This window comes from Monodon monoceros, unplaced genomic scaffold (genome assembly GCF_005190385.1).
Source record: "Monodon monoceros isolate NGI ecotype Baffin Bay Population unplaced genomic scaffold, NGI_Narwhal_1 Super_Scaffold_12, whole genome shotgun sequence".
Classification (NCBI taxonomy): Eukaryota; Metazoa; Chordata; class Mammalia; order Artiodactyla; family Monodontidae; genus Monodon; species Monodon monoceros.
In genome coordinates this window covers 157,482,989-157,508,559 of record NW_021703768.1, presented here as the reverse complement: position 1 = coordinate 157,508,559, position 25,571 = coordinate 157,482,989, and the positions used below count along the sequence as shown (strand labels likewise).

Here is a 25,571-nt window from a genome sequence, read left to right as displayed (position 1 = left end):
TGGCGGCGGCAGGAGCGCACGGGCCTCACTCCGGCGGCAGCGGCCCGGCCGCGGGAGGCGGCGGCCCCGGGGCGGGCGCGGCGGCCGAGGAGATCAACACCAAGGAGGTGGCGCAGCGCATCACGGCGGAGCTGAAGCGCTACAGCATCCCGCAGGCCATCTTCGCGCAGCGCATCCTGTGCCGCTCGCAGGGCACGCTCTCCGACCTGCTGCGCAACCCCAAGCCCTGGAGCAAGCTCAAGTCGGGCCGCGAGACCTTCCGCAGGATGTGGAAGTGGCTGCAGGAGCCCGAGTTCCAGCGCATGTCGGCGCTGCGCCTCGCAGGTAGGAGCGCGGCGCGTACCGCCCGACCCTAGGGGTCCGGCTCGGGGCTCCCCAGCACCAAGCAGTGCGGCAGCGGAGAGCCCCGGCTCCCTCCCCAGTCGGCGGCCTTGCGCCCCGCCACCCCCTCTGGACCCCCTTGCAGGAGGCTAGAGCGTGATCTGCGCCCCTGCCCGTCAGTTCCGTCAGCAAAAGGGGGAAAAGGATTGTGCCGCCGTCCCTCCCGTAGACTCCCGCCCAGCCCCTCCGGGAACTGGGAGGGGGTCCCTGGACCCTTTTTGGACTGCTGGAGGATCCCCAAGCTGCCAGCAGGGTCGCTCATTGTGTGTGTGATGTGTGCGTGTGTGTTTTAGGGGGTGGGTGCCCAAGACGCGCCGCCGCTTTCAGCTCGGGGTGCCACTCCCCTCCTCCCAAACGACCCCTCGCTGCGCCTCCAGCCCCGGGGCAGAGCGCCGGGACCGTGCACCGGGTGCCAGAACCTTAGCAGCCAGGGCCGGGCCCGCGCTCAGCCCCCGGCCTCAGCGCGCGCTTCTTTGTAGCTGGGCCTCTGCGATCGATAGCCCCCTCCCCCTCTCCGGCCGCTGGCAAAGGTCACCCGAGAACGGGCGGGGGAGGGCAGCCCGGGGGACTCTCGGCCCGCGCGGCGCGGAGGCCTTTACACCCCAGCCGGCCGCCCGCCCCACGCGTTTGCTCCTGGCTAGGGTGCGCGCACCCCACTGGCCTCTCTTTTCCGTTTTGTGTTTCTCTCGCTTCTACTTTTCTCTCTGTCGGGCGAACTGGGATCTATTTTTTTTGTTCTGTCTCCGTTTTCCTCCTGGTCTCATTCTTTCTCCTCTCTGTCCCGCTCCCTCTCTACCTCTCTCTGCCTCTGTCTCCGTGTCTCACTCACACTGATGCTCATCCCCTCCCTCGCTCCCTCCTCCCTCCCAGCTGACAACAGCTGGGTCCACACCTGCCCCCAGAGAGCCGGCGGCCAGGACCCCTTCTCCTGGGTGTGCGTGGTGGGGTGCAGGAGAGCCCCCACTCTCACCACGGTGGCCTGGCTTGGGTGGGGGGGAGTCTTTTCCTGGCCACTCTGGGGAGGGGCTGCAGCCGCCCCAGCAGCGGGGACAATAGCGGCCCCGGGCGCCTGATCGATTGCTTCTCTGCGCACAGGGGCGAGTGGGGCTGGATGGAGTGGGCTGGGGCTCAAACCAGGCACCCCGTAAGCGGGGAGGCAGGGAGGGACTTGGCTGTGAAGGGCTGGGCGGGGGGGCTGGGGAAGAGGGGGTGCCGTTGGGGGATGGAGAGGGGTCGGTGTTCGTTGCTCCCCTCCCCCTAGGCGTCCTGGACAACCTGGGGGACTTGCACCCACACACGGGCCTCAGTTGCCCCTTCTGCAGAACAAGGTGACTGCCTGAGCCCCGGATAGGCTTCCTAGATTCTCCACATTGGGGACTAAATCCTCCTTTGATGTGGCAGGTAACCAAGTGCGTGGGAAGGTGGCCGTGAAATGTTAGAAATGGCATCAGGAACCTGGACGGTCTTGTGTGTAAGGGCAGTACCCACTCCTCATGACACATGCAATGACACAGGTGTGCTCACGGGGGACACTCAGTCACACCAACACACAGCCACAGCCTGCCGTGTGTGATGCAGGTGATCAGGGAGCAGGCCAAGGGCATGGCCCTGACGCTGTAGGTACTAAGCAGCCCCCAGCGAATGGGGTCACTTGTGAGGTTTGACTTACTGTACACTGGCCACCTTCGGCCTCCTCCCCGGCGCATGTATTTTGGGGACATCGTGTCTGACATGTGTGTACCCAAAGGACACACCACTTTCCATTTTTTCCCCCGTCACTGCCATTTAACTAACTGGACCTCTTTGTGGTATTTAAGTGGCACACTTCGGGGCCACCCGATTGGCCAGGGCATCTTAGAATGACAAGCCTCATGTGAGAAGTCCCTGTGGCGGATGCCTGCTGTGAGGGATCAGTGCCAGCCAGCAGGGCACCAGCTCCCAGAGTCGGTGTAAGTGCGGGGAGGGCAGGGGAAACTGAGGCTGCGTTTGCATCCCAGCCGGGCCTCCCTGGCTTCTGCGGCGGCAGTCAGACGCCTCACCTCTCTGAGCCTCGGTTTCCCCTTTTGAAGTGGGAGTCAGAATAGTGGCCGTCTCAGGGGTACGTGGGGTAAATGGAGAGGATGAGCACAGGACCTGGCACATGCTCAGGTCCAGGCGACATTGAGCCGCGACACCCGGCCTGTCCTCGGCTCCTCCAGGCCGCTGCCTACGCGTGACCCACCCGCCCCACCCCACCCCCGTCCGCCTGGTCCGCGCGCCGGGCCCTGGGCCCCCGCCACACCTCTAGCGCGTCCACAGCGCGGGGCTGGCCTTAGGATGTCAGAGGTGGCCGGGCCGGGGTAATTAGGCACCGACCGGCCTAGAGGCCTTTAGTTCCGGTCGCTGCGCGAATGAAAAGCGGTTAAGTGGCGGCAAATCGCAGCGGTTGGTGGCGGAGGCGGGGCACATCCCTCCACAACGCGCGGACCCGCAAGCGACAGCCCAAAGCACCTCCCGGCGCCCAGACCCGCACAGTCCAACCCCGGCAGGGAGTACTCACCGCCGCCCTCCCTCCTCCCCGCCCCATCCCGGGCCCAGCGAAAGCCGCTCACCTTCCCGGGACCCTGCAGCTCCGCGCCCGAGTCCCACCCCCTCGCGCTGGCCCGCCTCCGGCCTCGCCTCTTGGCCGAGCTGTTCCGGACCTCCCGTCAGGTAGTCCCGTCCTTGCGCTGGACCAGGAGGGTGAAAGACACACGCAGAGACAGAGAGAAAGAGAGATAGGTAAGGAAGGACAGAGAGTGGCAAAAAAAAGAAGAGAGAAAGTCAAAGAGACAGAAAAGGAGAGACTGGAAAGGGGAGTTGAGAGGTCCCAGCGGCTGCCCGTCTGCTGGGTTCCACTAGTCTGGATCCTGTCACCTCCCAGCTCCCCCGCCTCTCTCCTTCCCGACTCTGGGGCTGAGGAAGGAAGAGCAGTTTCTTTGTTTCTCTGAAGCACCCAAGAAATCTGGCCAGGTAGACCTGAGGGTCCCCCACTCCGTTGCCCGCAGGCCTGCCTGTTCTTTGTGACTCAGTTTACCCCCCTGTACAATGTGTGTGCATTGGGGGAGCCAGGCTCTGGGTCTGACATTCTGGGGATGGCCCATCCTGCATCCCCCCAACCCCACTGCCATGGTGTGGAGGGGTGTCTAGCCCTACTCCACCCCAGGATCTTCAGATTCCCACAGCTTCGGAGCCGCCGCCTCTTCGAAGCCCTCCCCGACTCTGTCTCAAACAGTAATTACGGGAGAGGGGCTGGGGGAGGGGCTGGCGGACTCCGCGGGGGCGGGGCGGTCGATGAATTCGAATTACCGTCTCTAATTCATCACCGTCGCCGGGTCGATAACTTCGGCCGTCTTCAAATATTGTTTAAATTGCAACTCCGGAGGAAAAGTATTTTTTGTAACTGATCAGAAAATATATATAAAATATCAGATGGTGGCGATTGAAAGAAGGGTCCTCTCCTCCTCCTTCTCGCCTGCCGATGAGCCCCAGACCCAGAATCCCTGAAGGCTGTGGGAGACCGGCTGTGGGGGAAACTGAGGCAGAGAGGGAGCCATTTCCGGAGGTGACAGGGGGTGGGCACGGTGAGGGCAGATGTCAGGGTTGGTGGTGGCTTTGCAGCGTGGTGGCCAGGGACCTGGAGTCTGGAAGGAATGGTGATGGAAAGGGGAAAGGCACACCAGCTGCCCCCCGCCAGGCTAGGACAGACTTTTCCCCCACCCCTCCCCCCATTCTGCAGCCACCATCCCGGACAGGTGTTGAATGGGAAGAGAAGAAGAGACTCAGCCCACAAGGTCCAATTCCAGAGTCCCACTTGGAGGGACACTATCCATCCCCCCCGCAAGCACTCTCGACCCCCTCTCCCCTCCCCCCATCCCCCCACCCCTGCAAAGACCAGTGTACCTTCAGTAAAACCTGACCTTGATCCACCCACAAGGGTCCACATCTCTTGCAGACCCCTCCAGAAAGCCACCCCAGCAGAGAATTTGGAGACCTGGCCTCACCCGGGCTCAGTCACTGACTGATCTTGGGTGAGGGTCTGAGTCTCAGTTTCCTCATCTGAGAAATGGACAGAATCAGATACCACCTCCTAGGTATTTGTTGAGGTTTTTCTTATCAACCCCACCCCCGCCCCCTGCCAGAGCCCCTCAGGATGTATTCACAGACCCTGTACCCTGAGGCCACATTGCTTAATCACCCACTCACACCCACATCTCCTTGTCTTTAGGGAGGACCTGGGTCACCCCTGGCAGCCTGTGCTTTGTGGGACCCACAGAGAGTGGGAAGGGGAGCCAGAAGGGGTCTGGGACCTGGAGGGGACACTGCAGGCCTCCTCAGGGAAGCAGGGAGTGGGGGGATACTGTCTGGGGCTATGTGTGCCAGGGCCATGAGGGGCTGTGCATGATGCCTTGGGTCCCCCAAACCAGTCCCTCCTTCTAGACCACAAGACCCAAGTGGGGCGGCACCAGCACCCTGCCCAGGTTCACTGATTCTGGCTTCCATTTCCATGCAGAGGGGGAGGGAGAGGAGAGGGGTAGGTTGTCAGATGGGGAGGGGGCGGGCTGAGATGCCCGGAAGCCCTCCCCCTCCCCCTCGGTTCACCTACCAGAAAGGAGGGACCTTTTAAGCCAGTTTGGATGTCGAGTCCATTTTACAGACCAGCAAGCCAAGGCTGAAAGAAAAGTGCTTGCCAGTGCTGCACGCTCAGGGTGACTCAGAGCCTTTAGTAAATGGGGCTTGAGATGCTCAGGCTCCCACCTCCCTCAGAGACGGGGGGACATTCCGGGCAGGTGGCCCAGCAGAGACAAAGGCTGGGAGGGGAGCTCAGTGGACTGAGGCCAGGGACAGGAGGGAGGCTCTCAAGGTCATGTCAAGGTCCAGTTTACAAACCGTTTGGGTGACCCTTGGGCCGGGAGGGCAGGCCTGCACTTTTCCTTCCGACTCAGAGTTGGACAGGATCATGGACCCATATGAGTCCCCCCAGGGACCACAAGAGACCCTGGGGATGGGTCCTCCTGCTGCACTCAGAGCCACCCACTTCTGCTTTTCCTGGTGAACTGCCCCCTCCTGGCTGCCAGCCCTCAGGGGGAACCTGGGCCCTGAACTGGAGGTCCAGCCCTCCTTGGACCCCAGTCCCGATAGTACCTTCCAGCCTGAGAAACAAGGATGGTTGTTCCCGCGTCACAGAGAAGCACACAGAGGAATCTCCCGGGTGAGGGGCTGGAGCTGGGCTTTGGCTCCTTTATTCTGAAGTCCCCTTACCTGAAAATCCTAGGACTAACCAAGACCCAGCCATTCTCCCTAAACTCCCTCCCTATCAACCATCACCACTCTAGTCTGAGCAACCCACCTCTGGCTGCTGCCTCCTCCTTGCTGGTCTCCAGGCTCCACTCCCTCCCCTGATGTCCTCACTCCAAAGCTGGAGGGGGCTTCTTACAGTTAATCAGAGCTCATCATTCTTCTGCTTAGTACCGTGCCTCGTGGCTCCCAAGAGCCCAGAAGTAGAGGAAACTTCCTGCTACGGCCCTAACTTTCTGTCCTGCGTCAATGCAGGTGGAACCACCAAGGACAAAGGCTGGGAGGTGGGAAGCCAGAGCTGCTGTAAGGATGGAGGCTGGACCCCCGCGGCTGGAGTCTTTGTACGTAGCAGCGAGATCAGCTGAACCAGGGGAGCTCAGGCTGGTTTGAATCAAGTGTTTAATTAAATATGGCCCTTGATCAATAAGGAAGGCTGTGCTCGTGGGGGAGGGAAGAGGCTGGCCGGGAGCCAGGGGCAGCCTGGGAGACCCACCTGACCTTGGGCAGTCCAGGGACACCTGCGGCCTCAGTTTCCCCTCTGCCAAGTAGGTGTGGACGTGGTGGGGCTAGGAAAAGGGGGGACTCTCCTGCCCTATGGACAGATGTGGGGTAGGCTGGGGGCTTAGACCTAAAGAGTCACACGCATAAAGCCACAAATTGGCAGCAGATGGAAACGGACAAGGAGAGGTGCCCATGACCGGCGCGGGCCTCTGGAGAGAGGGGACGGGAGTGTAGACGTGCCAGTGCCAGCGACACAGTGTAGATGCACGCGGGGAACGCAAGCGGAGATGCAAAGGAACGGGGGATATAAGTGTAGATCCTCACGGGACACAAATGTAGACGCCCACATCCACACTAGGGCAAGCGCGCGCGCAGACTCCGGCCCAGGACCCCCACCGCCCTCCGGTCGGGGTCTGGCACATCCCGGTGCTGGGGGAGCAGGGAAGAACCCACCTCCCTCCCCCCCCGACACCTTCGCTGGCGCCTGGGAATTTTTCACGGGCCCCCAGCTGAGCCGCTGGGCCACCTCTCCTACCCATCCACTTCCGGGCAGCTGCTGTCCGGACCCCACTCCCTAGAGCTGGGGGGGTTGGGAGAGGGTCACGTCCGCCCGCGGTGACGGAGGTAGGTGATGGGGGACCTGGTGCGGGCACAGCAGGGTTCATGCTTTTCTACGCACCCTAGCGCATCCGCGCCCACTAGGGAAGATGTCGGTGCTTCAGTTTCCACCACCAGGCCAACGCCGCCCCGCAGTGCCGGCAAAGCCGCGGAGTGCAGCCGGGGCCGCCACGTTCCGCACGTCTGTCTTCAGCGGACGTGGGATCTCACAAACCCAAAAGGATCTAGCGTGCATCCGCCCTCCACAGCCTGGAGGGACATGGGCGCACGCAGCCCAGTGTAAGGACCCGGCCCCTTGCCCTGCACACCCGCGGCCTCCGAGCCTCAGGGCCACCGGCGCGCCCTCAACAAGTGCCCGCATCCTACCCCGGGGGAAGTCATATCCCACCCGTGGGGAGCCACCTCTGGGTTTGCCTCCCTCTGGCCCAACCCAGGGCGGCGGCGGACTTGGCGCGCTTGGCTGTGCGCTCGGAACGTCGGGTCACAGCTCCTGGAATGCAGACAGCACAGCGCGGGGGGGCCGGGGCGCTTGGGGAGGGATGCGCGCGGCGGCGGTCAGGCCCGGGACTGTGGACAAGGCGCTTCCCCTGTGCACCTCCGTTTCCCCAAATGGAGACTAGAATCCCCAGCCCGGCTGAGAACGAAGCACGTAAAGAAAAGCCTCCTGCGCGCGTTGGAGCAACGGCAAAGTCCCTGCTTGCTTCCTCCACCTCCCTCCTGTCTACCCACCCTGTTCTTTAAAAAATGCTGTATTATTTTTTTTCACACAGCGGACACATTCGCCAAGTTCCAAATTTAAGTGGAGCAAGTCCCCTTTCTGTAAACCGCAGTTCGTATTGCTCCTCCTAAAGAGAGGTTACACTTAATCCGGCAGCCATAATGCACGTATTTTCCTTTTCCTTTTCCTCTTTTTAAAAAACACCGGCTCTGCTGTGCTTTTGCTTCACCGACAGCTGGCACATCCACATCAGGAAAGAGAGAGCCTCGACGGCATTTTTACCTGCTGCATAGTATTCTCTCTGGCCCTTTCCTTCTGTCTTCAACCACGTCCCTGCCCAATGGACATTTAGGACAGTTCCAGGTGGTTTGTCGTCGCCCCCAGGGCTGCAGTGAGCACGCGCAGCATGACAGTTTTGCCTGTTGAGTTTATCTGTGGCTTAGTTTCCCAGTCACTGAAATGCTGGGTCCTCCCCGCCCCCCCCCCCCCCGCCCTTTTCTGCTTTGGCTTCTCTGTGCTTTTTCTTATCACCGAAGGTTCCTTTCCTGTCATCTTTTTCAAATCCATTTCCAGCTGTCAGCCGCTGTGACTCTTAACAATTTTTTTTAAAATAAAAGCTCTGTGTGCACCCGCTGATGAGGTTTGCCCCCAGTGCCTGAATGGGGGGGGCGGGTCTCAAGGCGTGAGAGCTGCCCCTGGACACCCCCGTCCCCCCATCCCCAGGCGTTGCAACCACCAGATGGAGCCCCCCCCCCCCCCCCCCGCCCCGGGAGGGGCAGCCCAGAACCCAGTGGAAACGCTCATTTCCCTGATAAGTCTTTGAAAGGCTCAGAACTAATTTGAAAATGCGGCCATTAAAATCCCATCAGGGGAAGCAGGGGGGTGGGGAGGGAGGCTGGGTGACAGCCAAGGTGCGTTCAGAGGCTGGGGGAGGGGGAGGTGTGGACCTGGCGGGCAGGGGAGGGGTGGAGGGGCAGAGAGTGGAGAGGCATCGGAGACAGAGGAGGGGCTACTGAGGCTTCCAGGGGGTCCACATCTGAGGGCAGGGGCCTGGCTCAGCATCGTCTCCCTGGAGATGACTCCCCTCCCCCCCACCCATGGGAACCTCTTCCCGGTGCCCTGAGGAGTGCAGGGTGTGGATAAAGCAGGTCCGAGGCATGTATATGCTCCAGGCTCCCCTCCGAGTGACTCACTGTGTGACCTTGGGCAAGTCACTCACTGTCCCTGGCCAGGGGAGGCCAGCGGGGGATGCTCAGGGCAGCTCAGCCCAGTGGGGACAAGCCACTAGGGTGGTGGCATCAATGTGGCCCACATCTGGGGCTGAGCAGCTGGTGGCCGGGGTGGGACGTGTCGCCAAGGAAACCGGTCATCATCCCAGCCGGGGACCTGGCTCCGAATTGAATTGTCTGCCCCGAGAAGCTGAGCTGAGCGCAGGAGGTGGCCGGAGGGGAGGGAATGGACAGTGGCTCTGGCTCCCGCTCCCACACCACCACCCCGTGCCCAGGTAGACAGATCCCGGGAAGGGGGTGGTACAGGCACACAGGGCTGGGGCCCTGGGGCCAGGCAAGAGTGGCTCCGTGGTGGCTTTGACACTGCACAGAGGGTGACACAGAGGGATGAGCACTTCTGGGGCCACCGTCTGGCTGCTGTCCTCCCCTGTCAGACCCAGGCTTTCACAGTGGGGGGAGCCACCCTCCTGATGCCACCTGGCTTCTTCCAGATCTGTTCCCCTCTAGCCGGGCTCATGTCTTCCCCCCCAGATAGCCCAACCATGCCCACCTCCATCCCGAGCTGCACAGCGGGGGCAGCTGGCAGCCCCGTCTGGGAACAGTCAGTCATCGGTTTCCCTGTATCTGTGCGATTATTCGGGTGACGGTGTTTTCACACCACATCGAGGCTCCGTGGGACCTTGCACACAGTGCACACAGGAGGTGCTTGATAACTGTGTGAGTGAAGGGGGGAGGGGGGAAGGAGTGAGCAGCTGCAGGGTCCGCCCTGGCCCGCATTTGGAGCCAGCTTTGCTTGGGACCCCCAACCCCACGGACAGACGGGGACATCAGGACCAGGGGTCGCTGGGCCCGCTTTATAAACCAGGAAAACTGTGTCCACAGACTGTGGGCTCAGGGCCACTCGGCCGCCGGAGCCCAGGCCCAGCGTCCCCGCTGATGGGGAAGGGCAGGGCAGTGGGGCAGCTAGCAGGCCCAAGGCCAGAAGACAGACAGGAGCCAGCCCAGGGGTCTCGATGGCCCGTCCTACATCCTGTAGACTCAGACCCAGTGGGCTCAGCACCACGCACACTGGCTGTCACACCCAGCAAGTCACGTTCAGCCCTTGATTCTTCACACTGCATCCTTTGTCTGACATCCACACTGTGTCCCCAACCCCCGAGGCCAGCTGCAAGCAAACGTCACGCTGAGGCCTGCTGGCCTCCGGGTCTTCCCCCGCTGCCCACTGACCGGCCACATCCTCTGAGCCTCTGCCCCCACTGCCCCCCAGGTCCCCACCCGCTGCCCACCTGTCTGCCTGTCGCACCGAAGGCTCTGGCTACCCTCCCAGTTTTCCCCGTTCCTCACACGCGTATGGTCTGCTCTGCGTGGCTACCCCTCCCAATACAGCAAAGCCACACTACACACACCGCCTTCCACCCGGCCAGGCCCTGTGCAGCCCCACGCGGGCACACCCAACTGATGGGGGACAGGCAGACTCCCGCGTGCTCAGCCGGCTGGGGCCAGGGATGGCCCAGGACAGGCACAGCAGGGGCACTCATCCCCCCATGTCACCCACCCAGACCACAGTGGGCCTCTGGAGGAGGAGAGGAGGAAGGTGCAGGATGCCAGAGGGGAGGGGGAGACGGAGGGGGGGAGGAGATGGGTGTTTGTTAGGTGATGATGGGGGTGAACAGGTGCAACCCTAGCTCCCTCCACTGCGGACCTGATCCTCTCCATCCACTGAGGGGCGACTGAATCCAGGGACACCCCCCTCCCCCTCCTGCTGCACAGCCCCACCTTCTCCCTGGCTGACTGGGGACAGGGTGCTCCCTGCTGAGGGCCCTCCCTGGGGTCCCCCTGCTTTACCGGACCCTCCAGGGCAGTGACCAGCCGGGTCTCCCTGCGCAGGGTCTTCCAGTCTGGGCTGAGTCCCCTACCACCCACACAGGGGTGTCAGGCATTGGACAACACAGCGAGCTGGCAGCCTCCCATGGATCCACTCTGTGCTGGGCACCAGAAGGCTCCTAGGGGAGAGAATTGGGGCTCTGCTGAGGATGAGGGGAAGAGTTTCCTGGGGCAAGGGCAACTGGGGCTGGGCCTTGAGGGATGTCTAGGAGTTCTTTGGCTGAGGCAGCCCAACTCCCTACTCCAGACCTCATTTTCTCCATCCCTCCCCCCTCCAGGAAGATTCTAGGGAAGGTGCTGAGGCTTGAGGCCTGCCCTGAGAGGGGGAGAAACTTCACGGCTGCCCTGCAAGTGGGGCCCAGAGCCTAGCTCCTCCCCGGGACCCCCATATGGGAGCTGGGAGCCTCATCCCAGCCCCACCATCGTATTCAAGACTTTTCTGGCTAAACCCCTTCTCAGAGCCTGGCAAGGCAGAGATCATGATTAAGACAATTTTCCATTTGAGGAACCTGAGACTCAGAGGCCGTCACCACGCAGTAATCCACGGTGGGGACGGGTCTGACTGCCCTCTTGGGCCCCTGGACGCGAGCAACTTTGTAGAAAGGCAGGAGGGACAGAGGTGCCATGGGAGCAAGTCTCCGACGGTCTGAAATGAAAGGGAACTTGAGAGTCCCGCCAACTCACCTCCTGTTGCCGCCACCTGAAACGTGGACCAACAGGGCCCACCCTCCTACCTGGAGTCCCAGCCAGCGCTGGGGTGGGGTCAGCTCCCCTGTCAGTCACTGCGGGAACCGCGGGCCAGACCAGCCGAAAAGCCTGCCGTTAGCGCCTGCTGGGCTCCCCGTGAGGCAGCTGACTTGGGAATAAGGTCTCTTCTGTATCTCCTTTGATCTCCTCCAGGGCTTCTGGGACCCCCCAGGAGCCAGCCCCAGACCCTCCTCATCCCTGGACTCCAAAAAGACTGATAGCAATGAGGGAAACAGGATGGGGTGTACCCGCCACTGTGGTGCACCTGCGTCCCCTCCTCCACCTGAATCATTTCTATCTCCATCACCTTCCCCACCATCTTTAAGATCAGAGTATCTTGGAATCAGCAGCTCCAAGTATCAGATTCTCAGTCCCTGGGGTCATGGAGGGTGGACAGGAGAGAAAGTTGGGTCCAAAACCCTCACTCTGTGGCACCCCTGGATAGAGTGGGAGAATGGTGTGGGAAAAAGAAAGAAAAAAGCAGAGAAGGGAGAAAGTTGCAGTATTAAATTGTGGGGGGGGTCAGGGTGGGCCTCACAGAGAAGAGATTTGAGCGAAGAATGGAAGGAGGCAAGGGAACAATGAAGAAACGGGGGAAGAGCAACACAGGCAGTGACTTCCCTGGTGGTGCAGTGGCTAAGACTCTGTGCTCGCAATGCATGGGGCCCAGGTTCAATCCCTTGTCAGGGAACTAGATCCCACGTGCCACAACTAAGAGCTGTCACAGCCAAATAAATAAATATTTATAAATAAAAAAGAGCGATGCAGGCAGAGGTGGCAGCCAGTGCAAAGGCCCTGAGGTTGGACTGTGCCCGGGGGATGTGACGGGTGTGGCCATGGAGGAGTGAGCGGAGTGAGGGGGCAGCAGGAGGAGGTGAGAACAGAGAGGCGGTGGGGGGCCAGGGGCCAAGTGCGATGGGGAGGGCTCGGGCAGCCGATGTGCCCTGAAAAATGTTTGAAGGAGGCGAAACGTCCCATTTTGCAACTGAGGAGACTGAGGCAGGCCCTGCAAGGGAACTGACCCACCCAGGGTCCCAGAGCATGTATGAAGGCCACCCCACCACACCAATCCCACAGGCCAGCCCAGCTGGCTCCTCCTCTGCTGGCTGTCATGGCAGCCATGGTTGGTGGTGAGGGCCTGTGTCTGAGGCCACTCCCTGTCTCCCCACCACAGACTGGGTGGCCCTGGTGGGGGAACCTGGGCTGAGTCCCCCTGTGCTGGGCACCTACAAGGTGGACTCTAGGAGGGGGTTTGATGGTGTCGGTGAGGATTTTGGAGGAGACGGTGGTGGAGGTGATAAAATGGAGGTGATGGTGGTGGAGGTGCGAGTGGAGGAGGTGGTGAGAGCAGAGGTGGTGTTGATGGTGGAGTTCGGCTGCGGAGAGAGGTGGTGGTGGTACAGGTGGCGGTAATGGTGGAGGAGGAGGGGCTGGCGGTGGAACTGACGTAGATGATGGAAGGGATGGTGGTAGATGGACACCGATGGTGGTGGAGACGAGGTGATGGCAGAAGAGGTGATGGAGGTGGGGGTGGTGGAGGAGGTGATGGAAGGAGAAGTGATGCAGGTGGAGGAGGCGATGCAGGTACACCACAGTGGCGGTCCCCACTGGAGATCATCGTGGAAGAGGTGGCCGCAGCAGTGGTACCGCAGTGTGAGGCTGCTGGCTGGTGCCATGAGTACATCCCAGGCTGCTCCCCGGGCTCCTCTTCCCCAGCCCTGCTCCCTGGCCGGTCCTCTGGCAGCCTTGGTTTTCACTTCTGTGAAAGGGGCCCATACCCAGGCCTCTCCTCCTTCTGGGGCTGACTCCAGGGGTGCAGTGGTTTTTAGCGCTGGCCCGGGTGATGCTGGGTGCTGGGAGGGATACTGATGAGGGGCAGGGCAGCGATAGGACCCGCTGCTGGGGGGCTTTGGGGCACCTCCCGTGCTGGCACTCACACCCCCGCCAGGGGCAGGGGCCTCCAGGCCGGCGCCGCTGGGGTCTGTGGGGGAGGGAAGCGGTGACAAAAGCTGCTCGAGGTAAACAGCTCCGACTGGAGCCCGGATCGATCCAGGCTGTGAGGAGCTGTAATTAGATTGAACGCTGGGAAGGGGGGCGAGCGGAGCCTCTTTTTGCTGCGATCGACAAAACGCGAAGTTTTTTCACCGCTCTGCTTCGCCCGGCCCCTCCCCCAGCCTCTGCCTCTGGGGCCCCCATTAGGCTCTGGGTTGGAGAAGGGGGAGGCTGGGGGCAAAGAGGCGACCCCCATCTTACCTCCCTCCCCTCTGCCAGTCAACTCTGGCTGCTGTCTTGCCCCTGCCAGGACTTGCTGGGTGAACTTGGGCGAGGGGCTTACCTTCTCTGAGTAAGTAAGAAGGAAACTTCCTGCCCTATGGAATTACAAGGCCCTGCACACGCAAAGCTCTTGCAAGCTAGAGCATTGATACAAAGGAGCATTTGTATATCTGTCCCTAGTGTAAATGCATAGTGAACTCATGAGAAAATTGCTAAGAGAATGAATGAATGCATGAGTGAATGAATGAATTGACGATCGCAACAGGAGGGCAAGAAAGGCCTCTTTTGGAATGTAAAGGCCTGGCTGAGTTTTGACTCTTCCCTGGCCTTGCTGCCTGAGACCCAGCTTTCCCTTGAAAGAGTGGGGGACGTGGCCTCCTCTCGTGAGCCTCACAGGCTTGCCAGGTTCCAAGGAGATGGGAGGTCAAGGCAGTTGCTTGTGCTTCCTTCGAACATTTCTTTAAGCAGATAAAATACGAACAAATGTTCTCACTCCCCTGTTTTGTATACAAAAGGCTGCCCGGTACACTGTTCATCTCCTAGGTTTTGCCTCATACAGTACCAGGATTGCTTTTCCTTTCTTGCACGGCTGTTTGTTTTTCCAGGAGTTAATTGTTGCCAATCACAAACTCTTCCCACATCCTCCATCAAAGTTCGAAACCAACGCATGTTAGGACATTTCCATTTCCCTTGGTTCTTCTGCTCTGACCTGAATGGGACTGCCCTCCGTGCCCTTGGTGCCTTTGTCCTGCTGTCTTTCAGGCTCTCCCATCTTCATTTGGGGGACCGCTTTTCCCTTTCCTCTAGGTTGAATCACATTTCCTGATTCCCGCACCTTCCTTTTCTGATTTACTTCCTCATTTTGATGGAACACACCCTCTAGTAGCTTTCTGAGAAAAGGGTATACAGAAGTCAACTTCTGGAGACCTTGAATGTCTGACTATATCTTTAGTCCACCTTCATGCTTATGTTTGGCCGGTCACACAATTCTAGCTGAATACAGTTTTCCCTCAGAATTTTGAAGGCATTGTTCCACTGGCTCCCAGTTTTCAAGAAGCCCAAAGCCACTCTGATTCTTAGGTCTCCAAATGGCATGTGGCTTTCCTCTCTGGGACATTTTATCTTCTTTTTCATCCTGGGTCCCTGACATTTCACGAGGATGAACCTCAGGGAGTGTATTTTTTTTCATTCATTGAGCTGAGCATTTCATGGGCTCTTTTAAACTGAACTCTCATGTCTTCCAGCCATGGATTAAAAAAAATATATATATATATAAATTTATTTGGGCTTCCCTTTCTCTAGTTTTGGATAGCCTCTTGCTCAGATGACAAACCTGCACATTCATCCTCTAACTTCGTTATCACCTTTCCCTCATTTTCCATCTCTGTGTCCACCTGTATTTCCAGAGATATTTGCTTTATGTTCCAATTCTTTTTTTTTTTTTAATTTTTTGGCCCAGTCACATGGCCTGCAGGATCTTAGTTCCCGGACCAGGGATTGAACCCTGGCCCTTGGCAGTGAAAGCACCGAGTCCTAACCACTGGACCACCAGGAATTCCCTATGTTCCAATTCTTACATTGACTTTATTCCAGCTATTATATACTTAAATTCTAAGAGCACTGTCTTCCCCTTTCATGGTCCTGTTTCATGGATACAGTATTTTTCTCTTACCTCTCCAAGAATCTGACTTATAACAGTGCCTGACCTGTCTGTTTCTTCTGAGAGCATCATCCCCCAATCCTCCTGCCATTTTTCTCACTTTTTCTCTCTCTCCTTCATTAGAGGCTTTTCTGAAATGTCCAGTAACCTCTGATCATCACTCTTCTTTAATCATGAAACCTGAAACAGGCAATCAGAAGGCCCGTGTGTGTTCCAGGTCAGAGGGGGCCAGGGAGGGACGTGGTGCGTCAGTTCACACAGGGGAACCTGTCGTCCCCGAGAAACGAGCCACAGTGCAGGGGACATTCATTTATTTTTGCTGACGTGTGTGGACATTGATCTGGCATGTCATCGGGTTCAGACTGTCCTGGAACCAAAAAAATCCAGCTTGGCTTGTGGTCCCAGCAGGCCACTAGGCCTGGCAGCAGGGATCTGCTAGTACAGCCTGTGCCACCGGCCACTATGGGGGTGACAGAGTTGCTGGGGCAAGCGGTTGGCGGGGAGGCAGGATAGGGCAGGTGTCCACCACCCACTGCCCCTGACTGCTACGTGGTTGAGGATTTGAGACTCTGATAGAGTTTGTGCTGATGTCAGCAGCCCCCGGGGGGAAGTAGCCTGCTCTGGCTGGTGAAGCTCATCTTTTCCACCCACTGGCCCCCATGGCATTGAGGGGAGGGGTCCGCTTTGGAGCTGGGGCAGGGAGGAGGAGGACCACCGGCTCCAGCCCAGCTCCACCACCCTGAGATGTTGCCATTTCCCCTTTGCAAGCATCCACCGACCACAGGGCAGCCTCCTGCAGCCTTCCCGGTCTTCCGTGCAGGTGGTCCTGGGAGAGGGAGGGTTGGTCTCTCAACCCCCCTTAGATCCTCCCAGCTCCAGAAGTTCCTCTGGGGACTTGAGGGGAGCCAAACCTTAGTCTCAGTCTGCTGGTGGGGGGAGGCCAGAGTGGGGGCTCAGATATCAGAATCAGGCAGTGGACGCCCATGTGAGCCTGGTTCAGGGTCCCTGAGCTGGCCAGGCGCCAGAGGACACCAGGGAAGGAAGCATGGGCTGTCACCCCCCTTCTGAGAACCCCCTTGCCCCATCATTCCAGGGGGAGGTTACTGGGGTTTGTGACACATCTCCAAGGACCTATGAATTAATCACTTCTTTCACCCAGGTCTACACTGAGCCAAATAACTCACATGTAGAGTTTCCATGTCATTTCCCACAGCACCCCCCAGGTGTGGGCTGCAGAAGGGAGGGCAGAAAGCCACCAACACCAGTGGTGCTCTTGAGGTCAGGATTCTTGGGGGGGGGGGGGGGGGGGTTGGGGGATAGGGGGCGGGGGGGGGGGCCAAGCATGCAGAAGAGGGATGGGAGGGGTGGCGACCCGTGCCTGTGGAGGTGTGCTCACACTGTGTCCCCTTCTGTTTCTCCCCACCTCCACATCTGCCTCCTCTGTCTCTGTCTCCTGCCCACGACTGTCTGCCCCCCCCTTCCTTCCATTACTGGCGGTCTCTACTCGCTGCCTCCTGGCCTCTTTCTGTGTCTCCCTGTCTCTTTTGGCCCTGTCCCCGGGTCGTCTCTCCCTCCATCTCTCGCGTTTCCCGCGTATTTCTGTGTTTCCTCGTGTCTCTCCGCTCCGGGACGCGTGGCCTGTCTTCTTCCGTGCGGCCGCACGGTGGCGCTGCGTCCCGCTCGCCCGCCCGCTCGCCCGCAGCCTGCAAGCGGAAGGAGCAGGAGCAGCAGAAGGAGCGCGCGCTGCAGCCCAAGAAGCAGCGCCTGGTGTTCACCGACCTGCAGCGGCGCACGCTGATCGCCATCTTTAAGGAGAACAAGCGGCCGTCGAAGGAGATGCAGGTCACCATCTCGCAGCAGCTCGGCCTGGAGCTCAACACCGTCAGCAATTTCTTCATGAACGCGCGGCGCCGCTGCATGAACCGCTGGGCCGAGGAGCCAGGCGCGGCCCCCGGGGGCCCCGTCGGCGCCGCGGCCACCTTCTCCAAGGCCTGAGGCGCCCCCCCCCCCCCCCCCCGCGCCCTCCCCTCCCCCCTGCCCCACCGCGCCCTCCCAGCCTCCACGGCCCGGGCGCTGCCCTCCCACGTCCCCCAGCCCCAACCCTGCCGGCCCGGAGACCCGCGCCAGGGGGCGCCTGGAGGGGCTGCCGTCCGGGTTCCCACACCCCGGGAAGGGACGCAGCACACCCCCAGCCCAAGTGCACAAAAAGGGCCCCCCTCCTCCCTCCGTCCCAATCTCCTTCAGGCCAAAGGAAGCCCTCCACCCCCCCGCCAGAGGGGAGGGGGTGACAGAAAGGGGCTCCCGGGCTCCCTTTCAAGGCAGGACGCCCAGGGGGCTTCGAGGAAAACCAGGGCTCACGTGTCGTCCCGAAAGCGGGTCAAGAAGCACATACTAGAAACAAACCGGGTATTTAAAAAAGGAATTTAAAGAATAACCCCTCCTTCGCCGGCCCCCCGACCCCACGGAAGGAGGCAGGGAGGCTTCCTCTCCAACGGTACCCCCCCAAACCCCCGCCACGGACCCTTCCCCGAGAACTCAACCCCTCCAAAGTCGCCAAAGCCCACGTCGAGCTGGAGCCTCACACTGCCCCCACCCCACCAAGACCACCCCGGGTCCGCCGGCAGAACTGCCTCCGCAGCCAAGACCCAGCCGCCCCTCCCGGCAGCCGGGATTCCTTGTGCCAAGAATTGCCTGCCTTAACGTCTGGGGGGGTGGGGTGCCCTGCAGCGGCGACCGCCCAGCACCCACCGGCGAGCACCCTTCCCCATCCTGTCCCAGACCGGAGGGGACGGCAGCTCAAACAAGCGGGTAATTCCAGACGCCTCCCTCCCCACATCCCTCTGCCAGTTCACTTTACCGCTAGGCACCTTGATGAATGACGCGCGGGGAGAGACAGACCCCAGGAAACAGAAGAAAACACTCAGATTCCACGGAGAAACGGGCCCCGGAAGAGCAGGGCACACCTGAGCCTCTGCTCGCTGGGGTCGCGGCGTCGCCCTCTGCTCCGGACCCCCCGGAACTTCCCCCACCTCCCAGCGCTCGGGGGTGCGGCGCTGGGCCTGCAGGGGCGCAGGGGTGAACCGGTACTGCTGCTGCTTTTTCTCCAAAGAGAGAAAGAAGATGATGAACAAGGTGGAATCTGCTTGCTGTGATTTTTGCCAAAAGAAAAACAAAAAATGACAAAGGGGAAGGAAGGGTCAGAAATGAAGATGAGCACGCCCCCCTCCCCCCAGCCTCCCCTGCTCACCCTCTCCAGGTGACCTCCAGGACTGGCCGGCAGCTGGATCCCAAGAGCCTGCTCCCCTGCCCAGGGCTCAAGAGCTGGAGGCTAGAAGGAACCTCTCCCCACCAAACTGCCTCCCACCCCCTGACCACCACCTCCCACCCCCTGACCACCGCCTCCCAGAGAGGTGGCCACACCCCTCCCCTTTGAGAATGCAAGAGACATTTCTAATGAAATGCCCCTCCTCCTCCCCAGGTAAAGGCTACCTCACTCAAATGTTCATGTCTGTGATTGGAAAAATCACGCCTGATACCAAAGATTTCCCCCAAGGACTTGTGCTGGATGCTAGGATTCCCTCGCCTGGGGACCAGGTGTGGGTGAGGGTCTGCTTTGGGCCCTGCCCCCCAGGTACCACCTGTCCACCACCAGAGAGAACGGAGAGAGAGAGACAGAGAGAGAGAGTGGGAGGGAGGGAGAGGGTGGTGAGGTCGATGAGTGCCTTTTTCTTGAACCAAAGACGTGTGTGAGATGCTCTCTTGTCCTTATCGACTCGCTATTCTCCCCGCTTTTCAAGCAACCGGATCTGAGTGATGCTTCTAGAACCTTTGGATGTTGGGGCAGAATCCTAAGGGTCCCCGTTCCCGCTCAGCAACAACCCCTCCCCCCAGACACACGTATACACTCCTGTGCACACACTGGTCCCACCACACCGGGGGCTGGGAGCTGGGTCTGGGTGGACACGGCCCCTCCCTCAGCCTGCCACGGACACGTGGGCCCCACTTGAGAGAGCACCTGCTTTTGGGGGATGGGGATTCTCTGCTGGTTAAGTCACTTGCTGGTCCTGCATTCAAGGCCCAAGCGTCAGAGGCCAGGGCCTCCTGGGTCTGTCCCATGTTGGACACTTAGGAATGGACATGGGACCTTTCTGGTGATGGGACCCCCTCAAGCCCCAGTGACACGGGTCACAGAAGCGTCCCTGACTCCTGCGTCCCTTTCAAACACCCTCCTATTACATATGCACACACGCACGCATACACGTGCACACACACCATCTCCCTTCTGACGCCCCGCCCAGCCCCGCTTGCCCCAACACCCTGGTTGTCACATACCAAAGACCATTCTCCACACAGGGAATGACACCTCCAGCACAGCTCCTTCGAGCCTTTGACAATTTTCTCTGAAATACCTCAAGATATTTAATGTATAGTTTATGTGATTTAAAAAAAAATCCTTAGCTAGTTTTTGGAATACGTGACTTGAAGCTTTATACCGTTAAATTATAATTTTGCAGACGATGGTATGTCATTTCTTTTGGTGAGCTCCGTGGGAGACGCGTTGAATGTCAGGGCAGGGGGAGCTGGGTGGTCAGAGGCAAAGGGCCGGGGGAGCATGAGCGAGAGAGAGAGTCTGGGAGCGCACGAGGAAGGACCTGCGGCGTTTACAGATTTCTTATTTCAATGAGTCCTTTAGGAAAGAGAGGAGAGAGAGAGCGTTGGATACCTTTCTGTTCTCTGGCGTGTTCTGTTTCTTGTTTTTTGAAGTCATGTCTTATAAGAGTATTTATTATTCTATGTGTTCTGTGTTCAAATGTAATTTAAGAAAAAAAAAGGAAGAAAAATGAAAAAAAAAGACGCAATGGAATTTGATTTGATGCATGACTAATGTACTTTTTCTTGAAGATAATGTACTAGGTGGAAGGGTGGGGGTGGGGCGGGGCCGCGGGGCGGGAGCCCTGGGATTCCGTGTCGCATCTTGTGTTTCATGCCCCAGTCGGTGCTGTTCGGTGCTCCTCGGCGCTGCTCTGTGTTACTTTCCCCCCTTTCCAAGGATCTGTGTCTAGCCGGCGGTGGGTGGACGGGCCTCAGGTGCAGAAGGAAGGCGGCCGGTGGCGGGGCCTCCAGCTCCTCGCACCAGAGTCCCTCCGGCTCCTGGTCCTGGGGCACCAGTGGGCGTCACTGCCACCTCGGGCCCCCCGCCCGGTCGGTCGGTCTCACGTTAGCATGAATTCCCAAGTGTCTTGTTCAGAGGAGACAGACAATCAGCCAATTCGAGTCTTGTCGCCTAAGTTGGTGGGGGGCGGGGTGTCCTCCTACTTCCTCAGATCTGAAGGGCCCTCCTGAGACAACCCCCCCAAGGCAGGCACCTGCCCGGGCTTCACCCACACGCCCCAGCCCCCTCAGGCCTGGCCTTCACCTTTCTGTCTGGCCTGGGAGGTAGGGGGTGCACACCTGTGGAGCCCTCCCTCCCAGCCCCCACTGGTACCCAGAGAACAAAGGGGCCCCGAAAAAATCATGAAAGGGGGCTCTGGGACAGTCTCCCGGACTGTGGCTCTTCTGCCACGGGGCCCATGCTCCCACCAGGGGAGAGCCCACTTTCCAGGACAGGCCCCGGGTAAGGTGGGTTTGGGTTGCCAAAGGGGGTCTCTCACACCCTGAAGGACAGAAGGCCCAAGTTTGGAGGGCTGGGCCTGGGGGCGCAGGTTCAACCCACCTGCAATGAGGGCGGGGGGTAGGGGTGGGGCGTGTTCCGGGGCCCCTGCACCGGCTGGAACTGGGGACACTCACATTCTTGGCCCAAAGCAGTTTCAGCCACACCAGCCCATCAGCTCCCTGGTCTCCTCCTGTATCCCTGGCAGGCCCCCCAAGGGCTGGTCTTTGGGAGGATTGTCTCCACCAGGGGTGAGGGCGGCCAGGAGGCCACGTGGCCCTGAGTGTGTAATCACAACTGGACACTAGGGCTGCTTTCAGGGGACACACGATTTGGGTCATCCAAAGTCCTCCCCCGAACCCCCAGGGCTAGAGGGAACAGAGGCCCCCTCCACCCTACCCTCAGGCGACAGGCTTAAACGTTTAAAAAAATATATCATCATCGTTGTGAACCATTGCTGTGCTGGATTTGTTGTTTTGTTTCCCTCCAATAAATTATTTTCTAGTCACTCACCTGGGCTTGTGCCTTTGCTGAATGGTGGGGGGGGAGGGGCTGGTGCAGGAGTGGGAGGCATGGGGCTCACCCTCCATGAAGGAGGAAGGGGATGAGGGAAAGTGGAAGCGGGCCTCTCCCAGCCCACCCCTCTCTGCTCTGAACTCAGCCCTCCCTGAGCCCCTGCCCCCACAGGGCTCCACACTCCACAGGGCCTTTGGGCCACCTGAGCCTCGGATCTTGCTGGGCTCTGCTTCTGAGGTGTCACTGACCACTGCCTTCTGGAGCCTAAAGTGTAAGGTGGTTTGTTTGAGAAGAAACCAGGGCAGCCCAGTGGAGAAAAAGGCTGGGTGGTGTCAGGACTGGACCTTATAAACTGCCCTGAGATAGGCCAGCAGGCTGCAGGCAGGAAGCCAGGGCTGGTAAGCAGAGTCTGCTCAGCACCCTTCTCCCTTCTGAGAGCAATAAAGCTTTTATCCACATTACCCCAGGGTAAAGAAACCCAAAGAAACCCAGCTTTCCCTGCAAATCCCCCATCAGGCCACTAGAGGTCAGTGTTTTGATTTTTAAAACCAGAAACGAACTATTTCATGGGACATCACAGAAAGAAGTATAGGAAGAGAGCGCCTCAAGGAGACCTGGGGTCAGACAGACCGTGGTTTATTAGAGAAAGAAGAGCAGGTGGAGCCCCTGTCTTTGGGGGAAGGCCTCACGATGCTGGGTAACACTTACTAAGCCTGGGCAGTCACTGCTGTTCCTCAGGTGAGGGCGGCAGCCCTGCCAGATCAGGTGGAGTTTGACCCTCGCTGGGCCCTGGCAGCCACTCCATGGGCGACGGCTGCTTCTCCACAGGTGAGGGCTCCACCTCCATCGGCTGCTCGCTGGTGGATGATCCTCTCGCAGTTGGTGGTGGAGTTTCCATCAGAGCAGTGAGGTTCGAGTTGGAAACTGGCACCGTCCCCTCCTTGGGGGGGCCCGGACTCCTTTTGCCAGGTGTATGGCCAGTTCTTCCAGGACAGTTTCCGGATCTTCCAGAGGAATGTCTTCTCCTGCAAGTGTGCTGACTGGCTCTTCAAAGACAGCTGGCTTGAAGGGAGCATCTGGCTCTCAGAAGTCATCTGGCTCTCCTCCGCTGATAGTGGTGTCTCCTTGGTTGGTGGCAGACTCTGGGGAGTATATGGCCACGGTTCATATGACAGTGACCTCTCCTGCCTCTTCGGCAACTTCTCCTGGAGAGACCCGGACAGCCGGTTTTTGGTGAGAGAGTGCTGGCTCTCCTGATAAGGAGAGGACTGCCCATCCACAGGCAAGGATGAGCTCACCTCAGAGGCAGGCTGAACATCCTCAGAGGACACCTTCCCCTGGTGCTGGCGCCTGTTCCTCCCCAGGAACGACATCTTCCTGGGGTACCAGGAGGACTCCTCCATGCTTGAGGGCAGTTCATCAGGTGGCCTCGTGTGATCAACCAGCATGTCGCTGTTGACCCCTGGTGACCTCCGCAGAATTGTGCCCTGTGTGATGAGGTCCGCATAGCCCTCCCGGTGGGAGAAGGCATAGCTGGAGTGCCGGGTCCGTGCCTCCCGGAGGACATGGGGTATGGGCTCCACGGTGATGATCTCCTCCTCCTTCTACAGAGCAAAGGGGAAAGCAGGAGTCAGCAGGCTCCTAAGCCATGTTGACTGCTTTCGGGTCACCTGCCCCTCCAGTGGGGGCCAATCAGAGCCCTTTGCCACCATGGATTGGCCAGGCTCTTTCCTACCCAAGTTGACCCAACTGGAGTCCTCCATGGGACCTGACTTTTTTCTCTTTTTCTTTGGCCACACCGCGCAGCATGTGGGATCCTAGTTCCCCAACTAGGGATCGAACCTGTGCCCCTTGCCATGGAAGTGCAGAGTTCTAACCACTGGACCCCCAGGGAAGTCCCATGGGACGTGACTTTGGGCCAGCCAATCAGATTCCTTCCCTAGGACCTGACTTTGGATCAGCCAATCAGAGTCTGGGGCAGCCCAATGTCCAGCCTGTGTGGGTGAAGGTGGCAGGTTTGTGGTCATGTCCTAGTCCACCATTCCAGTCAATTCTGGGGCCCAGCCCAGCTGCGACCCATCCTTCTAGATTCTGATTCTATGAGCCAGTGAGTCCTCTCCCTCACCTTTTTTCACTGTGGTAAAATACACATAACATAAAATGTACCATTTCAACCATTTTTAAGTGCACAGCTCAGTGGCATTAAGTACTTTCACACTGTCGTGCAACCATCCCCACCATCATCTCCAGAACTTTCTCATCTTCCCAAACTGAAACTCTGTCCCCAAGAAACACTGACTCCCCACCCCCTCCCCCAGCCCCTGGCCGCCACAATCTACTTCCTGTCTCTATGGATGTGACTCCCCCAGGGACACCCTGTGAGTGGGATCAGACAGTATTTGTCCTTTTTTTTTTTTTTTTTCGGTACGCGGGCCTCTCACTGTTGTGGCCTCTCCCGTTGCAGAGCACAGGCTCCAGACGCGCAGGCTCAGTGGCCATGGCTCACGGGCCCAGCCGCTCCGCGGCACGTGGGATCTTCCTGGACCGGGGCATGAACCAGCGTCCCTTGCATCAGCAGGCGGACTCTCAACCACTGTGCCACCAGGGAAGCCCTGGTCTAATTCTTTTAAAGCAGCACCTTTGAGCCTGTTCTAAGTGGATGACTTCAATAAAAAGCTACAGGAGGGAAAACGGCTAGAGAGTGTGTTTTTAGATCGTTTTCGATTTAGGAAATCACTGATGGGTAGGAGAGTTGGAAGAGACCTCAGAGACAAATAGCCCAGCTCCCTTCCCGAATGCATGAATCCAGACTAGTTAAAAGAATATCAGTTTCAGTTCCAAAAACCACTTTATGTGCATTGTGGGATTGAGCAAATAAGTAACGATCAAACTTTTTTACCAGAATCAAGTTTCTCACCATCGGAGTTAAGAGTCACAAAGCAGTAAACGGAAAAGGCTAAGCTGAGCCTTGTTCTGTGGGTCAGGAAGCAGAGGTATCAGTGTGAACTCACATACACAAAAATAGATAGATGGATAGGTGTCGATAGAGATATAGATTTGCATCTAAACATGGGTTAATATGTGTGCATTTCCTAGCTCTGTCTACCGAGAGGATAATGGCATCCCAGTAGCAAAATGACCACACTAAGCACTTGGATCTTGGTGTCTAACTACCATTCTCTGGTGAAGAGAACCAGGGCTCCATATGGGAATGGCCCTTTCCAGGCTTGGGGCACGGAAAAGACAAAATGGGCCTGGAACCTCTTGTAGCACCAGGAAGTGAGGATGTACTCAGAGAAGAGCAGGCATGTGGCAAAGGGGCAAATCGGGGACAACTTGAGCAACAAAGCATAGAATAAAATAAACACCCATGAGTCCACACTGATAGAAATAAATAATTGAATAAATAAATAGGGGAGAAGGAACAGTTCTTCCCATGGAAGAATTCCAATTAACAAATACAGAAAGACTGGACACTGTCCCCTCTAAGATCAGGAACAAGACAAAGGTGCCTGCTTTCACCATGGCAATTCAACATTGCACTGGAAGTCCTAGCCAGAGCAATTAGGCAGGAAAAAGAAATAAAAAGTATCCAAATTGGAAAGGGAGAGGTAAAACTATCTCTATTTGCAGAGGACAGGATCTATATGCAGAAAATCCCAAAGGATTCACAGGAAAGCTACTAGAGCCAATAAACAAATTCAACAAAGCTGAAGGGCACACAGATCAACACACACAAAAAACTGTTTCTATATACCAGCAATAAGCAATCTCAAAAGTGAATTAAAGAAACAATTCCATTTATAGCAGCATCTAAAAGAAGAAAATACCTAGAAATAAAAAGTAAAACAAAAATATATATTTGTGGGGCTTCCCTGGTGGCGCAGTGGTTGAGAGTCCGCCTGCCGATGCAGGGGACACGGGTTCGTGCCCCGGTCTGGGAAGATCCCACATGCCGCGGAGCGGCTGGGCCCGTGAGCCATGGCCGCTGAGCCTGCGCGTCCGGAGCCTGTGCTCCGCAACGGGAGACGCCACAGCAGGGAGAGGCCCGCATACCGCAAAAAAAAAAAAAAAAAT

The 25,571-nt window shown here is 58.5% G+C and overlaps 2 protein-coding genes across 2 annotated transcripts in view; one reads left to right on the top strand and one right to left on the bottom strand.

Moving 5' to 3' along the window:
• The first annotated feature begins 6 nt into the window (after nucleotides 1–6).
• Nucleotides 7–17,323, top strand: ONECUT3 (one cut homeobox 3). The gene is made up of 2 exons (XM_029216861.1): nucleotides 7–324; nucleotides 17,031–17,323. Exons 1-2 carry the CDS (start codon nucleotides 267–269, stop codon nucleotides 17,321–17,323), a joined length of 351 nt encoding a protein of 116 aa, XP_029072694.1. The 5' UTR covers nucleotides 7–266.
• Nucleotides 17,324–22,113: 4,790 nt separating this feature from the next.
• The window catches only part of ATP8B3 (ATPase phospholipid transporting 8B3), an 11,146-nt gene continuing 7,688 nt past the window's right edge, over nucleotides 22,114–25,571 (bottom strand). The window contains 2 exon segments of the mRNA XM_029216860.1: nucleotides 22,114–22,449; nucleotides 22,451–23,098. Coding sequence (XP_029072693.1) covers nucleotides 22,216–22,449; nucleotides 22,451–23,098 — 882 coding nt within the window. The 3' untranslated portion in view covers nucleotides 22,114–22,215.

Bases quoted from the DNA above. Each gene is read 5' to 3' on its own strand.
- ONECUT3 (XM_029216861.1), top strand. From the start codon at position 267: ATGTGGAAGTGGCTGCAGGAGCCCGAGTTCCAGCGCATGTCGGCGCTG. The intron at 325-17,030 runs GTAGGAGCGCGG...GCTCGCCCGCAG, and splicing joins GTCGGCGCTGCGCCTCGCAG to CCTGCAAGCGGAAGGAGCAG.